This window comes from Lethenteron reissneri, chromosome 68 (assembly GCF_015708825.2).
Source record: "Lethenteron reissneri isolate LAM-NWPU_2019-01 chromosome 68, ASM1570882v1, whole genome shotgun sequence".
NCBI classification, from domain to species: domain Eukaryota; kingdom Metazoa; phylum Chordata; class Hyperoartia; order Petromyzontiformes; family Petromyzontidae; genus Lethenteron; species Lethenteron reissneri.
The window spans coordinates 1,052,482-1,069,307 of NC_083846.1; the positions used below are offsets into that span (position 1 = coordinate 1,052,482).

General features: G+C 59.9%; 1 protein-coding gene across 1 annotated transcript; it reads right to left on the reverse strand.

Moving 5' to 3' along the window:
• Positions 1 to 3,059: 3,059 nt before the first annotated feature.
• Positions 3,060 to 16,757, reverse strand: LOC133360293 (anoctamin-1-like; the record flags this gene model as incomplete). The annotated part of the gene is made up of 12 exons (XM_061578936.1): positions 16,603 to 16,757; positions 12,338 to 12,412; positions 11,585 to 11,786; positions 11,095 to 11,206; positions 10,059 to 10,116; positions 9,604 to 9,704; positions 8,979 to 9,157; positions 8,432 to 8,584; positions 6,463 to 6,515; positions 4,677 to 4,867; positions 4,065 to 4,170; positions 3,060 to 3,362 (listed from the first exon to the last, which is right to left on the reverse strand). Coding segments are annotated over exons 1-12 (1,566 nt in total), but the record flags the coding sequence as incomplete, so codon positions are not given.
• Positions 16,758 to 16,826: the final 69 nt, after the last annotated feature.

Sequence of the window (16,826 nt, forward strand, 5' to 3'; positions counted from 1 at the left end):
GCGACGCCAGCCCTTTGCCCTGCTGCTGAGACTGCGAGACAAGGGTGGGTGGGGGTGCGTGCGTGCGAGGTAGGTGTGGGGGAGGGGTGGAGGGGCTGTGCCCCCCCCCCCAATCCGACCCCCTTCCCCCCCAGTAAGGGTCCTCGTGATGGTAAGTGTTAGAGGAGTGGGCGAGTGGGGGGTGGGTAGAAGGCAACACCCCCTCTCCTCGCCCCCGATTCAAACGCTGTAGGAGAGGGAGGGAGACAGAGACGAGGTGGCGTGAGACGGGGACATTGGCAGGACGGGAGATCTCGAGCGAGGCGATGAGGGTGGGAGGGGAGGGGGTTAGAACCTCAAGCCGCCAAGGATCCCGACACTGGGTCCGCCTCATTCCCGAGACGACAAAATCCTCCATCTCGCATCGCACGCGGCACCATCCCCACCCTCCCACCCCCAACCTCCCACCACCCCCACCCACTCACCCCACCCCCACCCACTCACCCCACCCCCACCCATCCACCCCACCCCCACCCATCCACCCCACCCCCACCCATCCTCCCACCCCCCACCCATCCTCCCACCCCCAACCCACCCTCCCACCCCCACCCACCCTCTCACCCCACCCACCCATCTCCCACCCCCACCCATCCTCCCACCCCCACCCATCCTCCCACCCCCACCCATCCTCCCACCCCACCCATCCTCCCACCCCCCACCCATCCTCCCACCCCCACCCATCCTCCCACCCCCACCCACCCTCCCAACCCCCACCCACCCTCCCACCCCCACCCACCCTCCCACCCCCAACCACCCTCCCACCCCCCACCCACTCACCCCACCCCCACCACTCACCCCACCCCCACCCATCCTCCCACCCCCACCCATCCTCCCACCCCCACCCACCCTCCCACCCCCACCCACTCACCCCACCCCCACCCACCCTCCCACCCCCACCCACCCTCCCACCCCACCCACCCTCCCACCCCCACCCACCCTCCCACCCCCACCCACCCTCCCACCCCCACCCACCCTCCCACCACGTACATCTCCGTGCCGTCGTCAGCACAGACTCGCATTGGCTCGCTCATGGACGGGTATTGCCCATAGACTAGCATTGCCTGGAGACTAGCATTGTCCATAGACTAGCATTGCCTGGAGACTAGCATTGTCCATAGACTAGCATTGCCTGGAGACTAGCATTGCCCGTAACTCGTGTCTGCTTGCCAGTGAGCGCGAGTCACCTGCTACGTCCGTTTGACGTTTCCAAAACGTTGAGAACTCTGCCACTGCGCTCCGATGGACCGCTCTCGACATCGCGTGGCCGAACGACCCACCCACCCAGCCCACGCGTGCGACGGGACTTTCAATTCGCTTCATCGCAGTTGCCGCATTTCATTTGTTCTGCCCCCTGACAATTTGGTGATCTTGGTGACAACTCTTGAGGAATGAGAACCTCCACCAATCCTTACCCCGGGGTCTCTCTCTCGAGTAGTCCTTCTCAGCCAGGTAAGTCAACTTGAAACGGACTCCGTGACACGCGCGAAACATTAAGTACAAATCGCGCCACACGCGCACACGATGATTGCTGAACGCGTCCCCCGTCAAGGGAGCTATAAACCCATCTCCCCTCATCCTCGCCGCAGCAGCAGCGGCGGCTTTTAGCTCGGCCTATCGAAAACAAAGCGGATCGCCGTATCGCGCGGCGCTATATACACACTACACCCGCTACCCTACACTACACACTACACTTTTGGATAACCACTGAAACAAAGACGGCCACCGCTTCGCGCGGCGCTTTCAGACGCGCGCTTCTGCGACCGTCTGGAACGGATTTGCACGTCGGTGGGGGGCAATGGCGCACGCATCGTGATGCACCACCCCGACAACAACCACCACAACCACCACCACCCACCACCCACCACCGCCACCGCGTCGCCTCTGTCCACCCAGCCGCGTGAACAACGAGGGATTGACCACAATCGGTCGGGCGGCACGTCACGTGCGGCGGCGGGTGAGGCGGCCGTGACGTCACCGCGGTTGTTGTGACGTCACCGCCACTTCGTGGCTAATGGCGGCTGCTGTTGTCGTCGTTGCCCCAACGAGTCGGTGAAGGCTACACGGGGGAGCTGCTTTGTCTCTGGTGGGGGTAACGCGCGGGTTTACAACCAGAACGAAAATCGCTCCACTGGACGGGGCCTACCAGAGGCCTCTCTTAGGGGGGGGAGGGGGGGAGGGGTATATACTTTGGCCTCCTCTTCCACGGCGTCACGTTTCACAAACCAGAAGTGAAACCAACGTTTGGGCCAACGTTGGGTCAATGTTATAATTCGGTTGGAAACGCACACGCATGTTTACAAACGTGCGCGCGCCTGTAGCACGCGCCGGTACGTATGTTTCTTTTTTACTTTGGGAACCACGTGGCGGGCGTCGGGGTGACGGTGGCTCGGCCTCTCAGACTCCTCAGGTTGTGTGGAGCGTTCAAATCCAGAAAACCCATCGTGACTCGGTGGTCGATACACTCGGTACCGCTTTGTGAGAACGTGGATCTAGAATCTCGCTTCTAAGCGACGGGCAATCTGCTCGCTAACAAACTGCACCGCGCACCCAACCACCTGTATGCACCACACAAACTCCGTGGTATATGCACCACTCCCAACCACTCGCAGTCAAAACACAGGCGCACACACGCAGACAGGCACACAACATACGCACAGACCAAGTACACGCACACACACACCCGACATGCATGATTCCCATCACACGCACGCACACACACGTGTGCGTGTCCCGTGCGTGTCCTGCGCATGTGCGTGCGTGTGTGTGTGTGTCCGTGCGTGTCTGTGCCCATGCCCACTCGTGTGTGTCCGTGCCTGCGCGTGTGTCCGTGCCTGTGCGTGTGTCCGTGCGTGCCCCTACACAACGGTGTGCTGCGCGCTGCAGGAGGCGTTGCTGGGGCGGTGCCCCCCCCGCTCGTCGACCCCCACCCCCCCTTCCGCCGGCTCGAGCCCCCCCCCGGCCCTCCCCCCGGCGGGGCTCTCCGCCCGCTCGCGCCCGGCCCCCACGCTGCTGCCGTTGTGCTGCTGGTTGCTGGCCCTCTCCACTCCCTCCCGCGACGAGTCCCCCAGTTCCCGCTGGGACGATTCGAGCGGGTCGCCACCTCCGCCTCCTCCTCCTCCACCTCCTCCTCCTCCTCCACCTCGCCTCTCGCGTCCTCCGTCCTTGTTCTGGCCCAGGTTCCCCAGGAGCTGCATCTTCTCCTGCTCCTCCTTGAGGAAGGTGGCGACGATGAGCGTCCGCTCCTTCTTCAGGCAGTCCGCGATGTCCTTGGGGATGTCGGGGATGAGCCAGTCGAGGACGTTGCTCAGGAACATGACGAGGTTCTGTGGGAGACGGGGGTAGAGGGTGGAGGGTGGTCACGGCAGGATTGGGGTGAAGGTGATGCTAGGCAGCTAGAGGGCACCCCCCCCAAGGCGAGATGTGAATGTTACGGGCAAGTGGGTCACAGATGAATTGAGTGAACGAGCGAAGCGGGTGAGTGAGTGAGTGGACGAGCGAGCAGGGACGTGAGCAGGTGAGTGAGCGGGCGAGCGGGTGAGTGAATGAGCGAGCGGTGTGAGTGAGCGGTGTGAGGTGGACGAGCGATGTGAATGAGCGAGCGGTGTGAATGAGCAGGCGAGCGGTTCGAGCGGGTGGGTGAATGAGCGGGTGAGTGAGTGAGCGGGTGAGTAGGTAAGTGGGCGAGCGGGTGAGTGAATGAGTGAGCGGGTGAATGAGTGAGTGGGCAAGCGAGTGAATGAGCGAGCGGGTGAATGAGCGGGGTGAGTGAGTGAGTGTGGGCGAGCGATGTGAATGAGCGAAGCGGGTGAATGAGCGAGCGGGGTGAGTGAGCGGGTGAGTGGGTGAGTGGGCGAGCGAGTGAATGAGCGAGCGGGTGAATGAGCAGGCGAGCGAATGTGCTGCGATGTGAGCGGTTGAGCGAGCAAGCAAGCGTGTGGTGAGCGTGCGGTGAGGGAGCGGCGAGGGTGCGATGAGGGTGCGGTGAGGGTGTGGTGAGGGTGCTATGGTGCGGGGAAGCTGCTCGCCTGGAAGATGATGACAAAGGCGAGGCGGGCGGCCATGACGGCCCAGTACTGCTTGTTTGTGTCGTACGCTCGCTCCGAGCCCGGCGGGTCACGGTAGTCCTTGTACCTGCACCGCCCCCGCCGGCAGCCACCACCACCACCACAATCGCCACCACAACACCGCAAGTTAGTACTGCGGTCGGGATGCACACGGAGCCGTGTCTGAGCAGCGGCGTCACACGCGGGGAGACGCAGAGGCGACGTTGGCGACTTGCCCGCCCACCCGCTCGCCCGCCCGCTCGCCCACTTGCCTGTCCACCAACTTACTCAAACCAACCCACCCACCCGCTCGCCCACTCGCCCACCCACCCACTTGCCTGTCCACCAACTTACTCAAACCAACCCACCCACTTGCCCGCCCGCCCACCCCACCCACTCACCCACCAACTTACTCAAACCAACTCGCCCAATAACCAACCCACCCACCCCATCACCAACCCATTCAACGACAACATAACGTAGAAAATATGGCTTCCCCCTCCATCGCTACCCTCTCAACTCGACGACGAGGGCCCAACGACGATAACCCGACAATGACAACACGACAGACGACGACGACGACGAGCGGCCGACCTGCAGGAGAGGACCTGCGCGTCGCTCCCCGTGCCCACGTCGCCGGCCGGCCCGGTGCCCTCGGCGAAGTCGCTGACGTTGAAGTGCGACAGCGTGTGGTCCACGAAGCCCCGCATGGAGCCGTCCGCGCTGTACATGTACAGGTAGACGAGCCGCGGGATGAAGTCCGACGTGGTCGAGATCACAAACGCCTGGGGGGGGGGGGCGGGGGGGTGAGAGGTCACACGGTGGACGATTGTTGGGTCACGGCGAGGGGTTACGGACGGAGGGAGGGAGGAGAGCGACCGAGCGGTGGTGCAGCGGTGAGCGCGCCGAGCCACGAACCCGGCGACCCGAGTTCGATTCCCGCTCACGGCCACCAACGCCGGTGACGGTTATCTGAACCGGTGCTGGGCCTCCCCTAGGTCGACTCAGCCTCAAATTAATACCTGGTGCGGTGTGAAAACATCGCCACTGGGGAGACAAAGGCGGCCGGGCGTGGTGCTGGCCACCCACCCCCTTTTGCGAGTTCCCAGCCTTGCTAGGCGCTGCTTGCTAACAGAACTTGCCCCGACAGTCTGATGAGAGGCTACACGGGGGATCTTTGGCTGACGGGGAGAGTGGGTGATGGACGGACATAGTGTGCGTTTGAAGGGGGATGAAAGTGGATGACATGGGATGTGTTGGCTGGAGTGAGGGGAGGGGAGGGAGTGAGGGGAGGGAGTGAGGGGAGGGGAGGGAATGAGGGGAGGGGAGGGAGGGAGCGAGGGGAGGGAGGGAGCGAGGGGAGGGGGGGAGGGGAGGGGAGGGGAGGGGGAGGGGAGGGGAGGGGGGGAGGGGAGGGAGTGAGGGGGGGAGGGGAGGGGAGGGGAGGGTGGGAGGGGAGGGGAGGGTGGGAGGGGAGGGGAGGGGGGGAGGGGAGGGAGTGAGAGGAGGGAATGAGGGGAGGGAGTGAGGGGAGTGAGGGGAAGGGAGGGAGCGAGTGGAGGGGAGGGAGTGAGGGGAGTGAGGGGAGTGAGGGGAGTGAGGGGAGTGAGGGGAGTGAGGGGAGTGAGGGGAGTGAGGGGAGTGAGGGGAGTGAGGGGAGGGGAGGGAGGGAGCGAGTGGAGGGGAGTGAGGGGAGTGAGTGAGGGGAGTGGAGGGGAGTGAGTGGAGTGAGGGGAGGGGAGGGGGGGAGGGGAGGGGAGGGGGGGGGAGGGGAGTGAGGGGAGTGAGGGGAGTGAGGGGAGTGAGGGGAGTGAGGGGAGGGGAGGGAGCGAGTGGAGGGGAGTGAGGGGAGTGAGTGAGGGGAGTGGAGGGGAGTGAGTGGAGTGAGGGGAGGGGAGGGGGGGGAGGGGAGGGGAGGGGGGGAGGGGAGTGAGGGGAGTGAGGGGAGTGAGGGGAGTGAGGGGAGGGGAGGGAGCGAGTGGAGGGGAGTGAGGGGGAGTGAGTGAGGGGAGTGGAGGGGAGTGAGTGGAGTGAGGGGAGGGGGGAGGGGAGGGGAGGGGGGGAGGGGAGGGAGTGAGGGGAGTGAGGGGAGTGAGGGGAGTGAGGGGAGTGAGGGGAGTGAGCGAGTGGAGGGGAGTGAGGGGAGTGAGTGAGGGGAGTGGAGGGGAGTGAGTGGAGTGAGGGGAGGGGAAGGGGGGAGGGGAGGGGAAGGGGGGAGGGGAGGGAGTGAGGGGAGGGGATTGAGGGAAGGGGAGGGGAGTGAGTGAGGGGAGTGAGTGAGGGGAGTGAGTGAGGGGAGTGAGTGAGGGGAGTGGAGGGAGCGAGGGAACGGGAGGAAGGAAGAGCGAGGGCGTAGTGGGGGATGGAATCCCCGACTCACGTTTGTGATGACGCTGAGTTTCCCGATGCCGGACAGGATGTTGAACCAGATTCCTGGGGGAGCCACGGAGCAGAGGGGGGGGGGGAGATCAGGTGGAGGGAGGGGCTGGGGGGGGCAAGCCATCGCGCGCCAGCTCGGTGCAGGCCACACAAAACCACGACGATGACGTCGTCTATTTAAGGCGCGCGGCTCTCACAAACCCATCTGTGTTGTGTGCCCTCCTCCACCCGGCAGTGTCCATTGGCGAGCCCCGTCACGTGAGCCTAAAAGCGCCGCCATCAGCAGCAGACCGCGGCGCCAACGGTTCGGTCGGGTGCCGCCAAGACGGCAAACCCGCAACGTTTACACAGAATGCGTCAAATCGTCCCAAACGCTCCTTGTCACACGCGGCTTGCCAACATCTTAATACGGAGAGGACCCGCAGAGCTTGGGCGGGGGGGGGGGCTCCCTCACCGCCGCCATCGGCTGCCTTCCGGCTCTGTGCGTGTGCTGCGAGAGACGCTACTCGAACGAACCACGTGAATGTATTATACTAAACATAGTTGTTGTTTGTATTTTCATTTGTTGCGCGTGATTGTATATCTGGCATCGACCCGTCTCCGCGCCAACGCCGCCCACCGCACACTCGGGTCATCCTCGCCGTGGCAGCGGCTCCTGGCTGCCCATGGAACAAGAAACGCGTTCTGCATCGTGCGCTTTCAGATGCGATATACACCACACTATTTACTACACTAAACATTACTCTACACACTACACTTTTGGCTGGCCATCAAACTAATAAGGCCACCGCATCGCCCGGCGCTTTCGGGTGCGCTTCTGCGGCCGTCTGGAACGCTCTTCCTTCCGATATTAAGGAAGCCACTTGGAGCTGTGCACTAATAAATCATCATCGACATTGACAAACTCGTTCCTTCAAAATCGATTTTTGTGTTTAGTTTGTTGTCCTTCCCCGCGCCATCGCTTGGCGCGGTTGACTACCTACGGTGCGAAAGAAGTTCAACGTACACACATCATCCTCATTGCGCCGGGGTGACACGTGTTAGAGCTGGCTGCGTTTTGCTGATCGTGCCACTGGGTGGCGGGGCTGTGTCACGTTTACAGTGATGGAACGACATGAGCCAATGGTCAAGTTGACTCGGTGTGTGACGAGGTGGAAACTCTGGAGACCGGGATCGAGAGGTTACGTTTGCAAGAGCGATTTAATGAGTGGACGAGTGAGTGTACAAGTGGGTGGGTGGGTGGGTATGCGGGTGAATGAATGAGTGGGTGATGAAGATCGTGAGTGAGCGAATGAACGAGTGAGTGAGTGAATGAGTAAGTGGGTGAGTGAGATCGTGAGTGAGTGAATGAGTGAGTGAAATCGTGAGCGAGTGAGTAGGTGAGCGAGTGGGTGAGCGAAATCGCGAGTGAATGAGCGAGTGGGTGAGTGGGTGAGTGAGTTCCAGTTTCAAGTGGATGTTGTGTAAACAGTAAAACACTCGAAGAGAGACCGGGAGAATAGGCGTCAGTCTGGGGATCGCTGCTCTGTGCGTGCGATCCCCACACTGTGGCTGTTTGCGGTTATTGTTGCCCTTGTTGTTATTGAGATTATTGCGGATGTGATTGTAGTGGTGGTTGCGGTGGTTGTTGCGGTGGTGGTTGTTGCGGTGGTGGTTGTTGCGGTGGTGATTGTTGCGGTGGTGGTTGTTGCGGTGGTGGTTGTTGCGGTGGTGGTGGTGGTTGTTGCGGTGGTGGTGGTGGTGCGGTGGTGGTGGTGGTGGTTGCGGTGGTGGTGGTGGTTGCGGTGGTGGTGGTGGTTGCGGTGGTGGTGGTTGCGGTGGCGGTGGTGGTGGTTGCGGTGGCGGTGGTGGTGGTTGCAGTGGTGGTGGTTGCGGTGGTGGTGGTGGTGGTGGTGGTTGCGGTGGTGGTGGTTGTTGCGGTGGTGGTGGTTGTTGCGGTGGTGGTTGTTGCTGTGGTTGCGGGCCCCCACCGATGTCCTTGGCGCGCACGGCCGTGGGCCTCCGCAGCTCGGAGACGAACTTCTTGGCGTCGAGGCGGATCTCGATGACGTTGTTGAGCAGCGCGAAGAGCGGCGCCAGTGGGAAGGACGCCACGAACAGCGTCACGAAGCCAAATTGGATGACTGGGGGGGGGGGGGGGGAGAGGAGTAGACGACCAACGTCATCAGCAGCAGCAGTAGCAGCAGCAGCAGCAGCAGCAGCAGCAGCAGCAGCAGCAGCAGCAGCAGCAGCAGCAGCAGCAGCAGTCGTCGTCGTCGTCTTGAAGATCCCCACGGTGATCTCGGCACCGTTAACGACACTGCACCACCGCCAACACCGTCACTGACGGAGCAGCAGCAGCACGTGGGGGGACTGGTGCGGCCGGACAAGCGGGGTCTGTGTGGCCACAGAATGTGCACGGGGGGGGGGGGGGGTGGGGGTCGCGGTGGGGTGCCCGGGGTCGCGAGGTCGCTGTGGCCGTGACGAACGAGCGGCTGGGCCGCGTGCGTGCGCGTGAGCGGCGTGTCCGGCACGTACTCATCTCCATGTACTCCGGGGTGAGGCCGGCGTAGGGGTCGAGCTCGTGGTCCAGGTCCCAGCGGCGCTTGGGGAGCCCCTCGGGGTCCCCGCCGCCGCCGTCGCCGCCGCCGTGGTGGTGGTGGTGCAGGTGGAGCACCTCCTTCTTGCGCAAGCTCCGCAGCAGCTTTTTCATCCTCCTGCATCGTCAGCATCCGCATCATTGTGATGACCGTTGCAATAATCGTCGTCGTCGTCATCATTGTCATCATTATCGTCATCGTTGGCATTATTGATATTATGATGACCGTTGCAATAATCGTCGTCGTCGTCGTCATTGTCGTCATTGTCGTCATCGTTGACATTATGATGACCGTTTCAATAATCGTCATCGTCTTCAACATCTCCACAATCATCTCTACATTAACATCGTCTTCGGCATCATCGGCTGATGACGATGTTAATGATTGTTGCTATAATCATCATGATATCATTAACATAAATCTCGTCATCATCATCATCATCTTCATTATAGTAATCATCATATTCATCTTCATCATTATAATCATCATCTTTATTATAGTAATCATCATATTCATCTCCGTCATCATCGATGTGGCTGTGGTGGTGGTGGTGGTGGACTCACGGGATGCCGATCTCAAAGAGGTTGTTCTGGATGAGCTGCTTGCCGAGCATGATGATGCTCAGCTGGATGCAGAGCTCCATGAGACAGCCACCCGGGGCACACTGACACGTGGGGAGACACGTGGTGAGACACGTGGTGAGACACGCGGGGGGACACGCGGGGGGACACGCGGGGGGACACGCGGGGGGACACGCGGGGAGACACGCGGGGAGACACGCGGGGAGACACGCGGGGAGACACGCGGGGAGACACGCGGGGAGACACGCGGGGAGACACGCGGGGAGACACGGTGAGACACGCGGGGAGACACAAGGAGGACACAAAGAGGAGAAAACGGAGACAAGGATGCAGCCACGGAGAGACACGGAAACGCTGGGACGCGGTGTGAAGTCGGACATGGGGGAGGATGCGAGAGAGGGCGGTGACGGTGTCAAAGATGATGAGGAGGTGCTCACCTCCTCCATGCGATGACCGGGGAAGACGTACACGTAGCTTCCTGGTCTCCCCACAAACCTGCACGTGCACACAAAGATAAAGGCCCCCCATGTAGCCCACGCACACTGCCGGGGCAAGTTCTGTCAGCGAGTGGCACCTACGCCTCTGTCTCCCCAGCTGCTCGCTCACGGCCGGAGAGTCACCGCTGGCGTTAGCCGTGGCTGAGATTCGAACTCGGACCAATGGGGTTCGTAGCTTGGTGCGCGAGACGGCGTGGAAGAGTAGGCCAAGCGTGTACCCCTGTAGGAGCGGGGGGGGGGGGATCTCCGGAGCTGTCTATGAGAGTGAGCAGACATCGCGTGACGATTTGGCTTTCGCGGGTTTAACGACGCATTCATATTTTCGCGATCCAACCCAACAAAAACCTCTGTTATGGACTGTGTTACGAGTTGACATTATCATTATTTCTATGGGACCGTTTTCCCAGTATCAAAGATGATGAGAACTAAGTAGAGGTTTTACCCCTCTCTGTCAATGTGACACGTGTCCACGTGTCCAGCCAGCACGTTTCGCCACACGCACGCGGGGCTACTGCAGAGTCCATGCCTTGCAAAAGGTCCCCTCTGTGGCGTTTGACTGTCTTGACACCTCCTGCTGTATTGCCAGGAACCCGATTCTTACTCATCATCATCATTATAATTATTATAATAATTATAATTATTATTCTGCATGCTCCCTTCCGAGGCTACGTGAGTCGTTGTTGACGGTGGCGTTGGGAGGGAGAGGAGTGAGGGTGGGGGAGGGAGGGAGGGAGGGGAGGGTGGAGGAGGGATGGAGAGGGGGAGGGTGGAGGAGGAGGGATGGAGAGGTGGGAGAGGGGGAGGGAGGAATGGGAGGGATGGGAGGGAGGGAGGGGGAGGGATGGGAGGGAGGGAGGGGGAGGAAGGGAAGGAGGGAGGGAGGGAGGGGGAGGGGAGGGAGAGGTGGGTGAGGGAGGGAGGGAGGGAGGGGAGGGTGGGGGAGGGATGGAGGGAGGGAGGGAGCAGCGTGGCTCACCGCCCCTTGAAGAAGGCCACGTAGAAGATGGTGGTGTACGAGTTGACGAACTTGAGCAGAAACGATTTGAAGATCAATCGCTCCTCAAACTCCTTGTCAGTCTTGGGCACCTCTGTGTGTGCACGTTATTGAGTGTGTGGATGCGTGGGTATTAATTTGCGTGTGTGTGTGGTGCGTGTGTGTGTGAGAGAGTGTGCGTGCATGTGTGCGTGTGTGAGCGTGTGTGTGAGCGTGTGTGTGAGCGTGTGTGTGAGCGTGCGTGTGAGCATGCGTGTGAGCATGCGTGTGAGCGTGTGTGTGTGCGTGTGTGTGTGCGTGTGGGTGTGCATGCGTGTGCGAATGTACAGGCAGAGATCACAACCGAGAACTAAATGAGGGAATGAGCAATGTACTGGTGCCAGGCTAGGTACACACAAAGACAAAGCCCCCCCCCCCCCACACACACGCGCGCGCACACGCCGGGGTGCCAGGCTAGGTGCACCGTACCCACCGATCTGCGTGAGCCAGCGCGCCACGGAGCCGTAGATCTCGTCCAGGATGAGGATGATGATGAGGTTGATGACGACGGCGGTGGAGGTGACGATGACGCGGTTGTTGGAGCGCTGGTACGCGTTCGTGCTCACCGCCAGCGCCGCCGACACCGAGATGCGGTACACGATGAGCGCAAACACGATCGCAAACGTCAGCCCGATCTGCAAACGCGCGACCACACGCGTGTTAGAAGCGTGTTACATACACGTGTCAAACGCGTGTTACATGTGTGTGACATACACGTGTTACACGCGTGCGTGATATACACGTGTCAAACGCGTGTTACATGTGTGTGACACACACGTGTGTTACATGACATCGGCCCGATCTGCAAAGCGCAAGGTATGAGTGGGTATGTGTGTGTGTGTATGGGTATGTGTGTGTGTGTATGGGTGTGTGTGTGTGTATGGGTATGTGTGTGTGTATGGGTATGTGTGTGTGTATGGGTATGTGTGTGTGTATGGGTATGTGTGTGTGTATGGGTATGTGTGTGTGTATGGGTATGTGTGTGTGTATGGGTATGTGTGTGTGTGTGTATGGATATGTGTGTGTGTATGGGTATGTGTGTGTGTGCGTATGGATATGTGTGTGTGTATGGGTATGTGTGTGTGTGTATGGATATGTGTGTGTGTATGGGTATGTGTGTGTGTATGGGTATGTGTGTGTGTGTGTATGGGTGTGTGTATGTGTGTGGGTACAAGTAGGCGGGTACCATGAAGAGGATAGAGGAGAAGTTGATGGCGTAGCTGGGAAGTCGATCTCTCCACGTCAGCTTCAGCTCCTCGTCCTGTCCACACACGCGCAGACACACGCGCACGCGGGCAAGCAGACGCATGCACGCACACGCGCAAACATGCAGACACACACAGACATGCACAGACACGCAGACACGCACACGCGCAGATACGCAGACACGCAGACACGCACAGACACGCAGACTCGCAGACACGCACACGCGCAGACACGTACAGACACGCAGACACGCACAGACATGCAGACACGGAGACATGCACACGCGCAGACACGCAGACACACACACGCAGACACACACACACACGGGCACGCTATTGAGGCTCGCGATCATCGGCCGCGAGCAGTGCCGGTTAGCGCTGCGGCAGCGCCTGTGGTGGCTGCCAGGGGTCACGGGGGTCACGGGGTCGTCAAGGGGGTCACCACGGGGTCGTCACGGGGGTCACCACGGGGTCGTCACGGGGGTCACCACGGGGTCGTGATATGCAACAGCAAAACACGCGAGCGGAACGGCTGCGATGTGGACGCTTGCAACTAAAAAAGACAAAGCTGCAGCGCTGCAATTGCTGGCTCCACGCCGCCACAGATGGCGGATGGGGCCGTGGGAGGAGGGGAAGGGTTAATTGGTCTACTCTTCCACACGAGACTCATCCCCTGGTCTCTAAAGTTAAATGTAAAACACATTGACGTCACCCCCACACTTTACCCCACGTGACCTGCCAATCATCGCCCGACCCGTGGTGGAGCCAATCACACTGCTACTGGGTGGGTGGGCGGGGGCAGGGTGGGGGGGGGGGGTGAAATTTTAGAATCCCCCCCAATGTTTAAACTGCCGCGCCTGGAGATTGAATCGGATGGCGGTGGGGGGGGGGGGTCCTCTGGGCTCCAGAGGGCCGACCTCTTGACCTGTTGACCTCTTGGTCACGTGACGACGCTCGCGGCACACACGGCCACACGGGCGATCGCCCGCCCCTCCCCTCGTCTGAATGAGGTGCAACTCAAATGCGAACGTGATGCAAAGTATGTTACGCAAATCATACGCAAATGATACGTCAGCAGTGTCACATTCAGGCGGACGGAGCGAACTGAACGACACAAACAAACGATGCAGCGGAACAACACCAAGGAGGGAAGGGGAGGGAGCGCGGAGGCGCGCAGGGGACGGTGTGGACACGGCAGCCGCCGTCATGCACGGACGGAGAGCTCCACCTCGTCGCCATCATCGTCATCGTCGTCATGACAATGGTGATTACGGCGCTGATTACGGTACCGGACGGTCAAGTTGATGATGAACGTTACGACTGTTAATGACGAAAGTGGCAACGATGACTCCAATGGTGATGATGACGATGATGAAGATATTGGCAAGGATGATGATGATGCCATTGACACCGACAAGAACTACGGCAGCGATGATGAGGACGATGAAAGCGATGACAATGATGATGACGACGAGAATTATGACGATGATGACGATGATTACGACGATGATGGCAATGACAATGAGGATGACGACGATGATGATGACGATGATGACGACGATGATCATGGTGATGATGATGATGACGATGGTGATCATGGTGATGACGATGATCATGGTGATGACGATGATGACGATGGTGATCATGGTGATGACGATGATCATGGTGATGACGATGATGACGGTGATGATGGTGATCATGATGATGACGACGATGACGGTGATGATCATGCTGACAATGGTAAGTGGTAACGATTAACTACGGTGAAGATCACTCAACTTTGAGCTACGCAGCTCTCTTTTTCAGAAGCGACCTGGCCACAGATGATAGCTCAACGGAGCGGCTGATCATCATCATCACCATCAAATTCTCTAAACGCGCGGCGATGTTGATGATGAATGGAAGGAAAAAAACCGAGAGACGACCCGGAGACAAATGCACGCGGTGACCACGGGGAGAGAGGAAGAAACGCAAACTCCAAGTATACAGCAGCAGCACGCGTCGTCAGGGTCGGGATGGAAGCCACGACCTCCCGCATACCAGGCGAGGGAGTTAACATCTCCTAGCCACCGCGGTTATCACAATGAACTATGACGATGATGAAGATGATGACGAAGCCAACGACGACGGCGATGACAAATGGCATCGACGCCGCCGACGACGAAGAGGAGGAGGAGGAAGCAGTCAAAACAGAAGGCACTGGGCACGGCGGGGAAGGAAGCGATGGCTGCTGTGGGTACGGGCACGGACACGAGCAAGTACCAGGATTCCCCCGGCCAGGGCCGACTGCACCCTGGCCTTCCACAGATTAGCCACGTCGCTCGGCTGATCCAGGGCCCTCTGGGAGCACGGGAGGGGGGATAGGGGCAAGCGTGCAAGTCGGACCACACACAGACAAAGACAAAGATCCCCCGCGTAGCCTCCACAGACTGTAGGGGGGAGGGCGCTGCGAGAGAGTAGCGCCTAGGGACAGGGCGGCACGGCGCACGACGGGGGTGGTGTGTGGCCAACACCACACGCACACACAGAGACACACACAGGCAAGCACACACAGGCACACACACACACAGAGACACACACACAGGCAGGCACACACAGGCACACACACACACAGAGACACACACAGAGACACACACAGGCAGGCACACGCAGGCACACACACACAGAGACACACACACAGGCAGGCACACACACACAGAGACACACACACACAGGCGCGCACACAGATACACAGAGACACAGGCGTGCACACACAGGCGCGCACACACAGGCACACGCACACACAGGCACACACACGCACGAATGCACACACACACGCAGTTCTCCCGCCGCGATGTACGAGGCATTGCAAGGGGGGGTAGTCCTAGAGGTTCATCATCGCGGATCTCTCTCACTGATGTCATCTCTCCTTTACCTTACCCTCTACAAGGCCCATTTGCCTAAAACGTCAGACCACTTTCATACAAGCCGCAACCAGTGTCATTGTGCCATCATGTTGTTGGTGGTGGTGGTGGTGATGGTGGTGGAAGGGGTGGTGATGGTGGTGGTGATGGTGGTGATGGTGGTGATAGTGGTGGTGGTGGTGGTAGTGATAGTGGTGGTGTTGATAGTGGTGGTGGTCGGGATGGTGATAGTGGTGGTGGTCATGGTGGTGATGGTAGGGGTGGTGATAGTGGTGATGGTGGTGGTGGTGTACAAAGCTGCTGCTGCTGCTGTGGTCTAGCACTGCTGTGGAGGCAGCAGCAGCAGCAGCACCGAGGGTTGGTGGACCACTCGCAGATGGGCTGTGGAACTCCCTTCTCCCCAACCCGTGGGTGGGCGTCGATGAGGAGCCGTACTCCCTGGCTCTTCCAGGAAGAAGGCGGTACCAGCAAAGTGTGTGGACTAATCTCCATCCGTCACAAACGCGGGTTTTCTCCGGCTTTCTCCCCGCACGTATTACACCACTCATGAATTGGCTGAAAACACTGCTCACTATATTGAGAGAGGATCGCAGAGCTCGGGCAATTGTTGGTCACGCCGGCCTAGCTGCTGCCGCCACTGCTTTACTTTTATTTATTTTTACTTGCCAGGTAAGGCCCCACTGAACTGTGGAGCTCGCTTTTCAAAAGCGGCCTGGCCATCACAAATGACAGCCTCAACTAAGTGGCGGCTTACCACCACCGTCGTCATCATCACGTGGACATTTATAGCGGCAGCCAAACTCTCTACAGGCGTGACGTCGATTCGAAATGTGGAGGGGGAAAACCGGAGGACCCGGAGACAAAGTCCACGCAGCGACCACGAAGAGAGAGACACGCAAACTCAGAATACGGAGCGGGCAACGTCAGGGTCGGGATCGGACTCCGAGCTGCTACGGTCCCCGCGTGGTCCCCCAGCGACTGCTCAGAGAGCATCGCAAACACAACCGAGACAAGTTCCAGGAAGCCGGAACAAACATCCAGAACATTTATCGCACGATGGCCATTAGCTCTCCGAGGGTCACGGCCAGAGGTCACGGCCAGAGGTCACGGCCAGAGGTCACGGCCAGAGGTCACGGCCAGAGGTCACGGCCAGAGGTCACGGCCAGAGGTCATGTTAGAGGTCACGGTCAGAGATCACAGCTAGAAGTCACGGGCAGAGATCATGGCTAGAGGTTATGACCAGAGATTGCGGCTATAGGCCATGGATAAGGGTCACGGCCAGAAGTTACTGCCAGAGGTCACGGCTAGAGGTCACGGTCCGGGGTGAGGGGTGTGTCCCTCACCTGCTCCTGTCGCTTGTTGAAGTCGCTTTGCATTTTCTTGTCGAGGAGTTTGGCTTCGTACTCGGGGCGAGGGTGGTCCTGCACGCACACGCGGACAGCACACGCGTGTGTCACACGTGTGTGTGTGGGGAAGGGGGGTAGGGGTCACAGACATGGAGTGGGGGGTGTGGGTGGACAAGGGAGAGAGAGGTGTGACGTGCTGGGGGTGAGAGCATGGGAGGGGA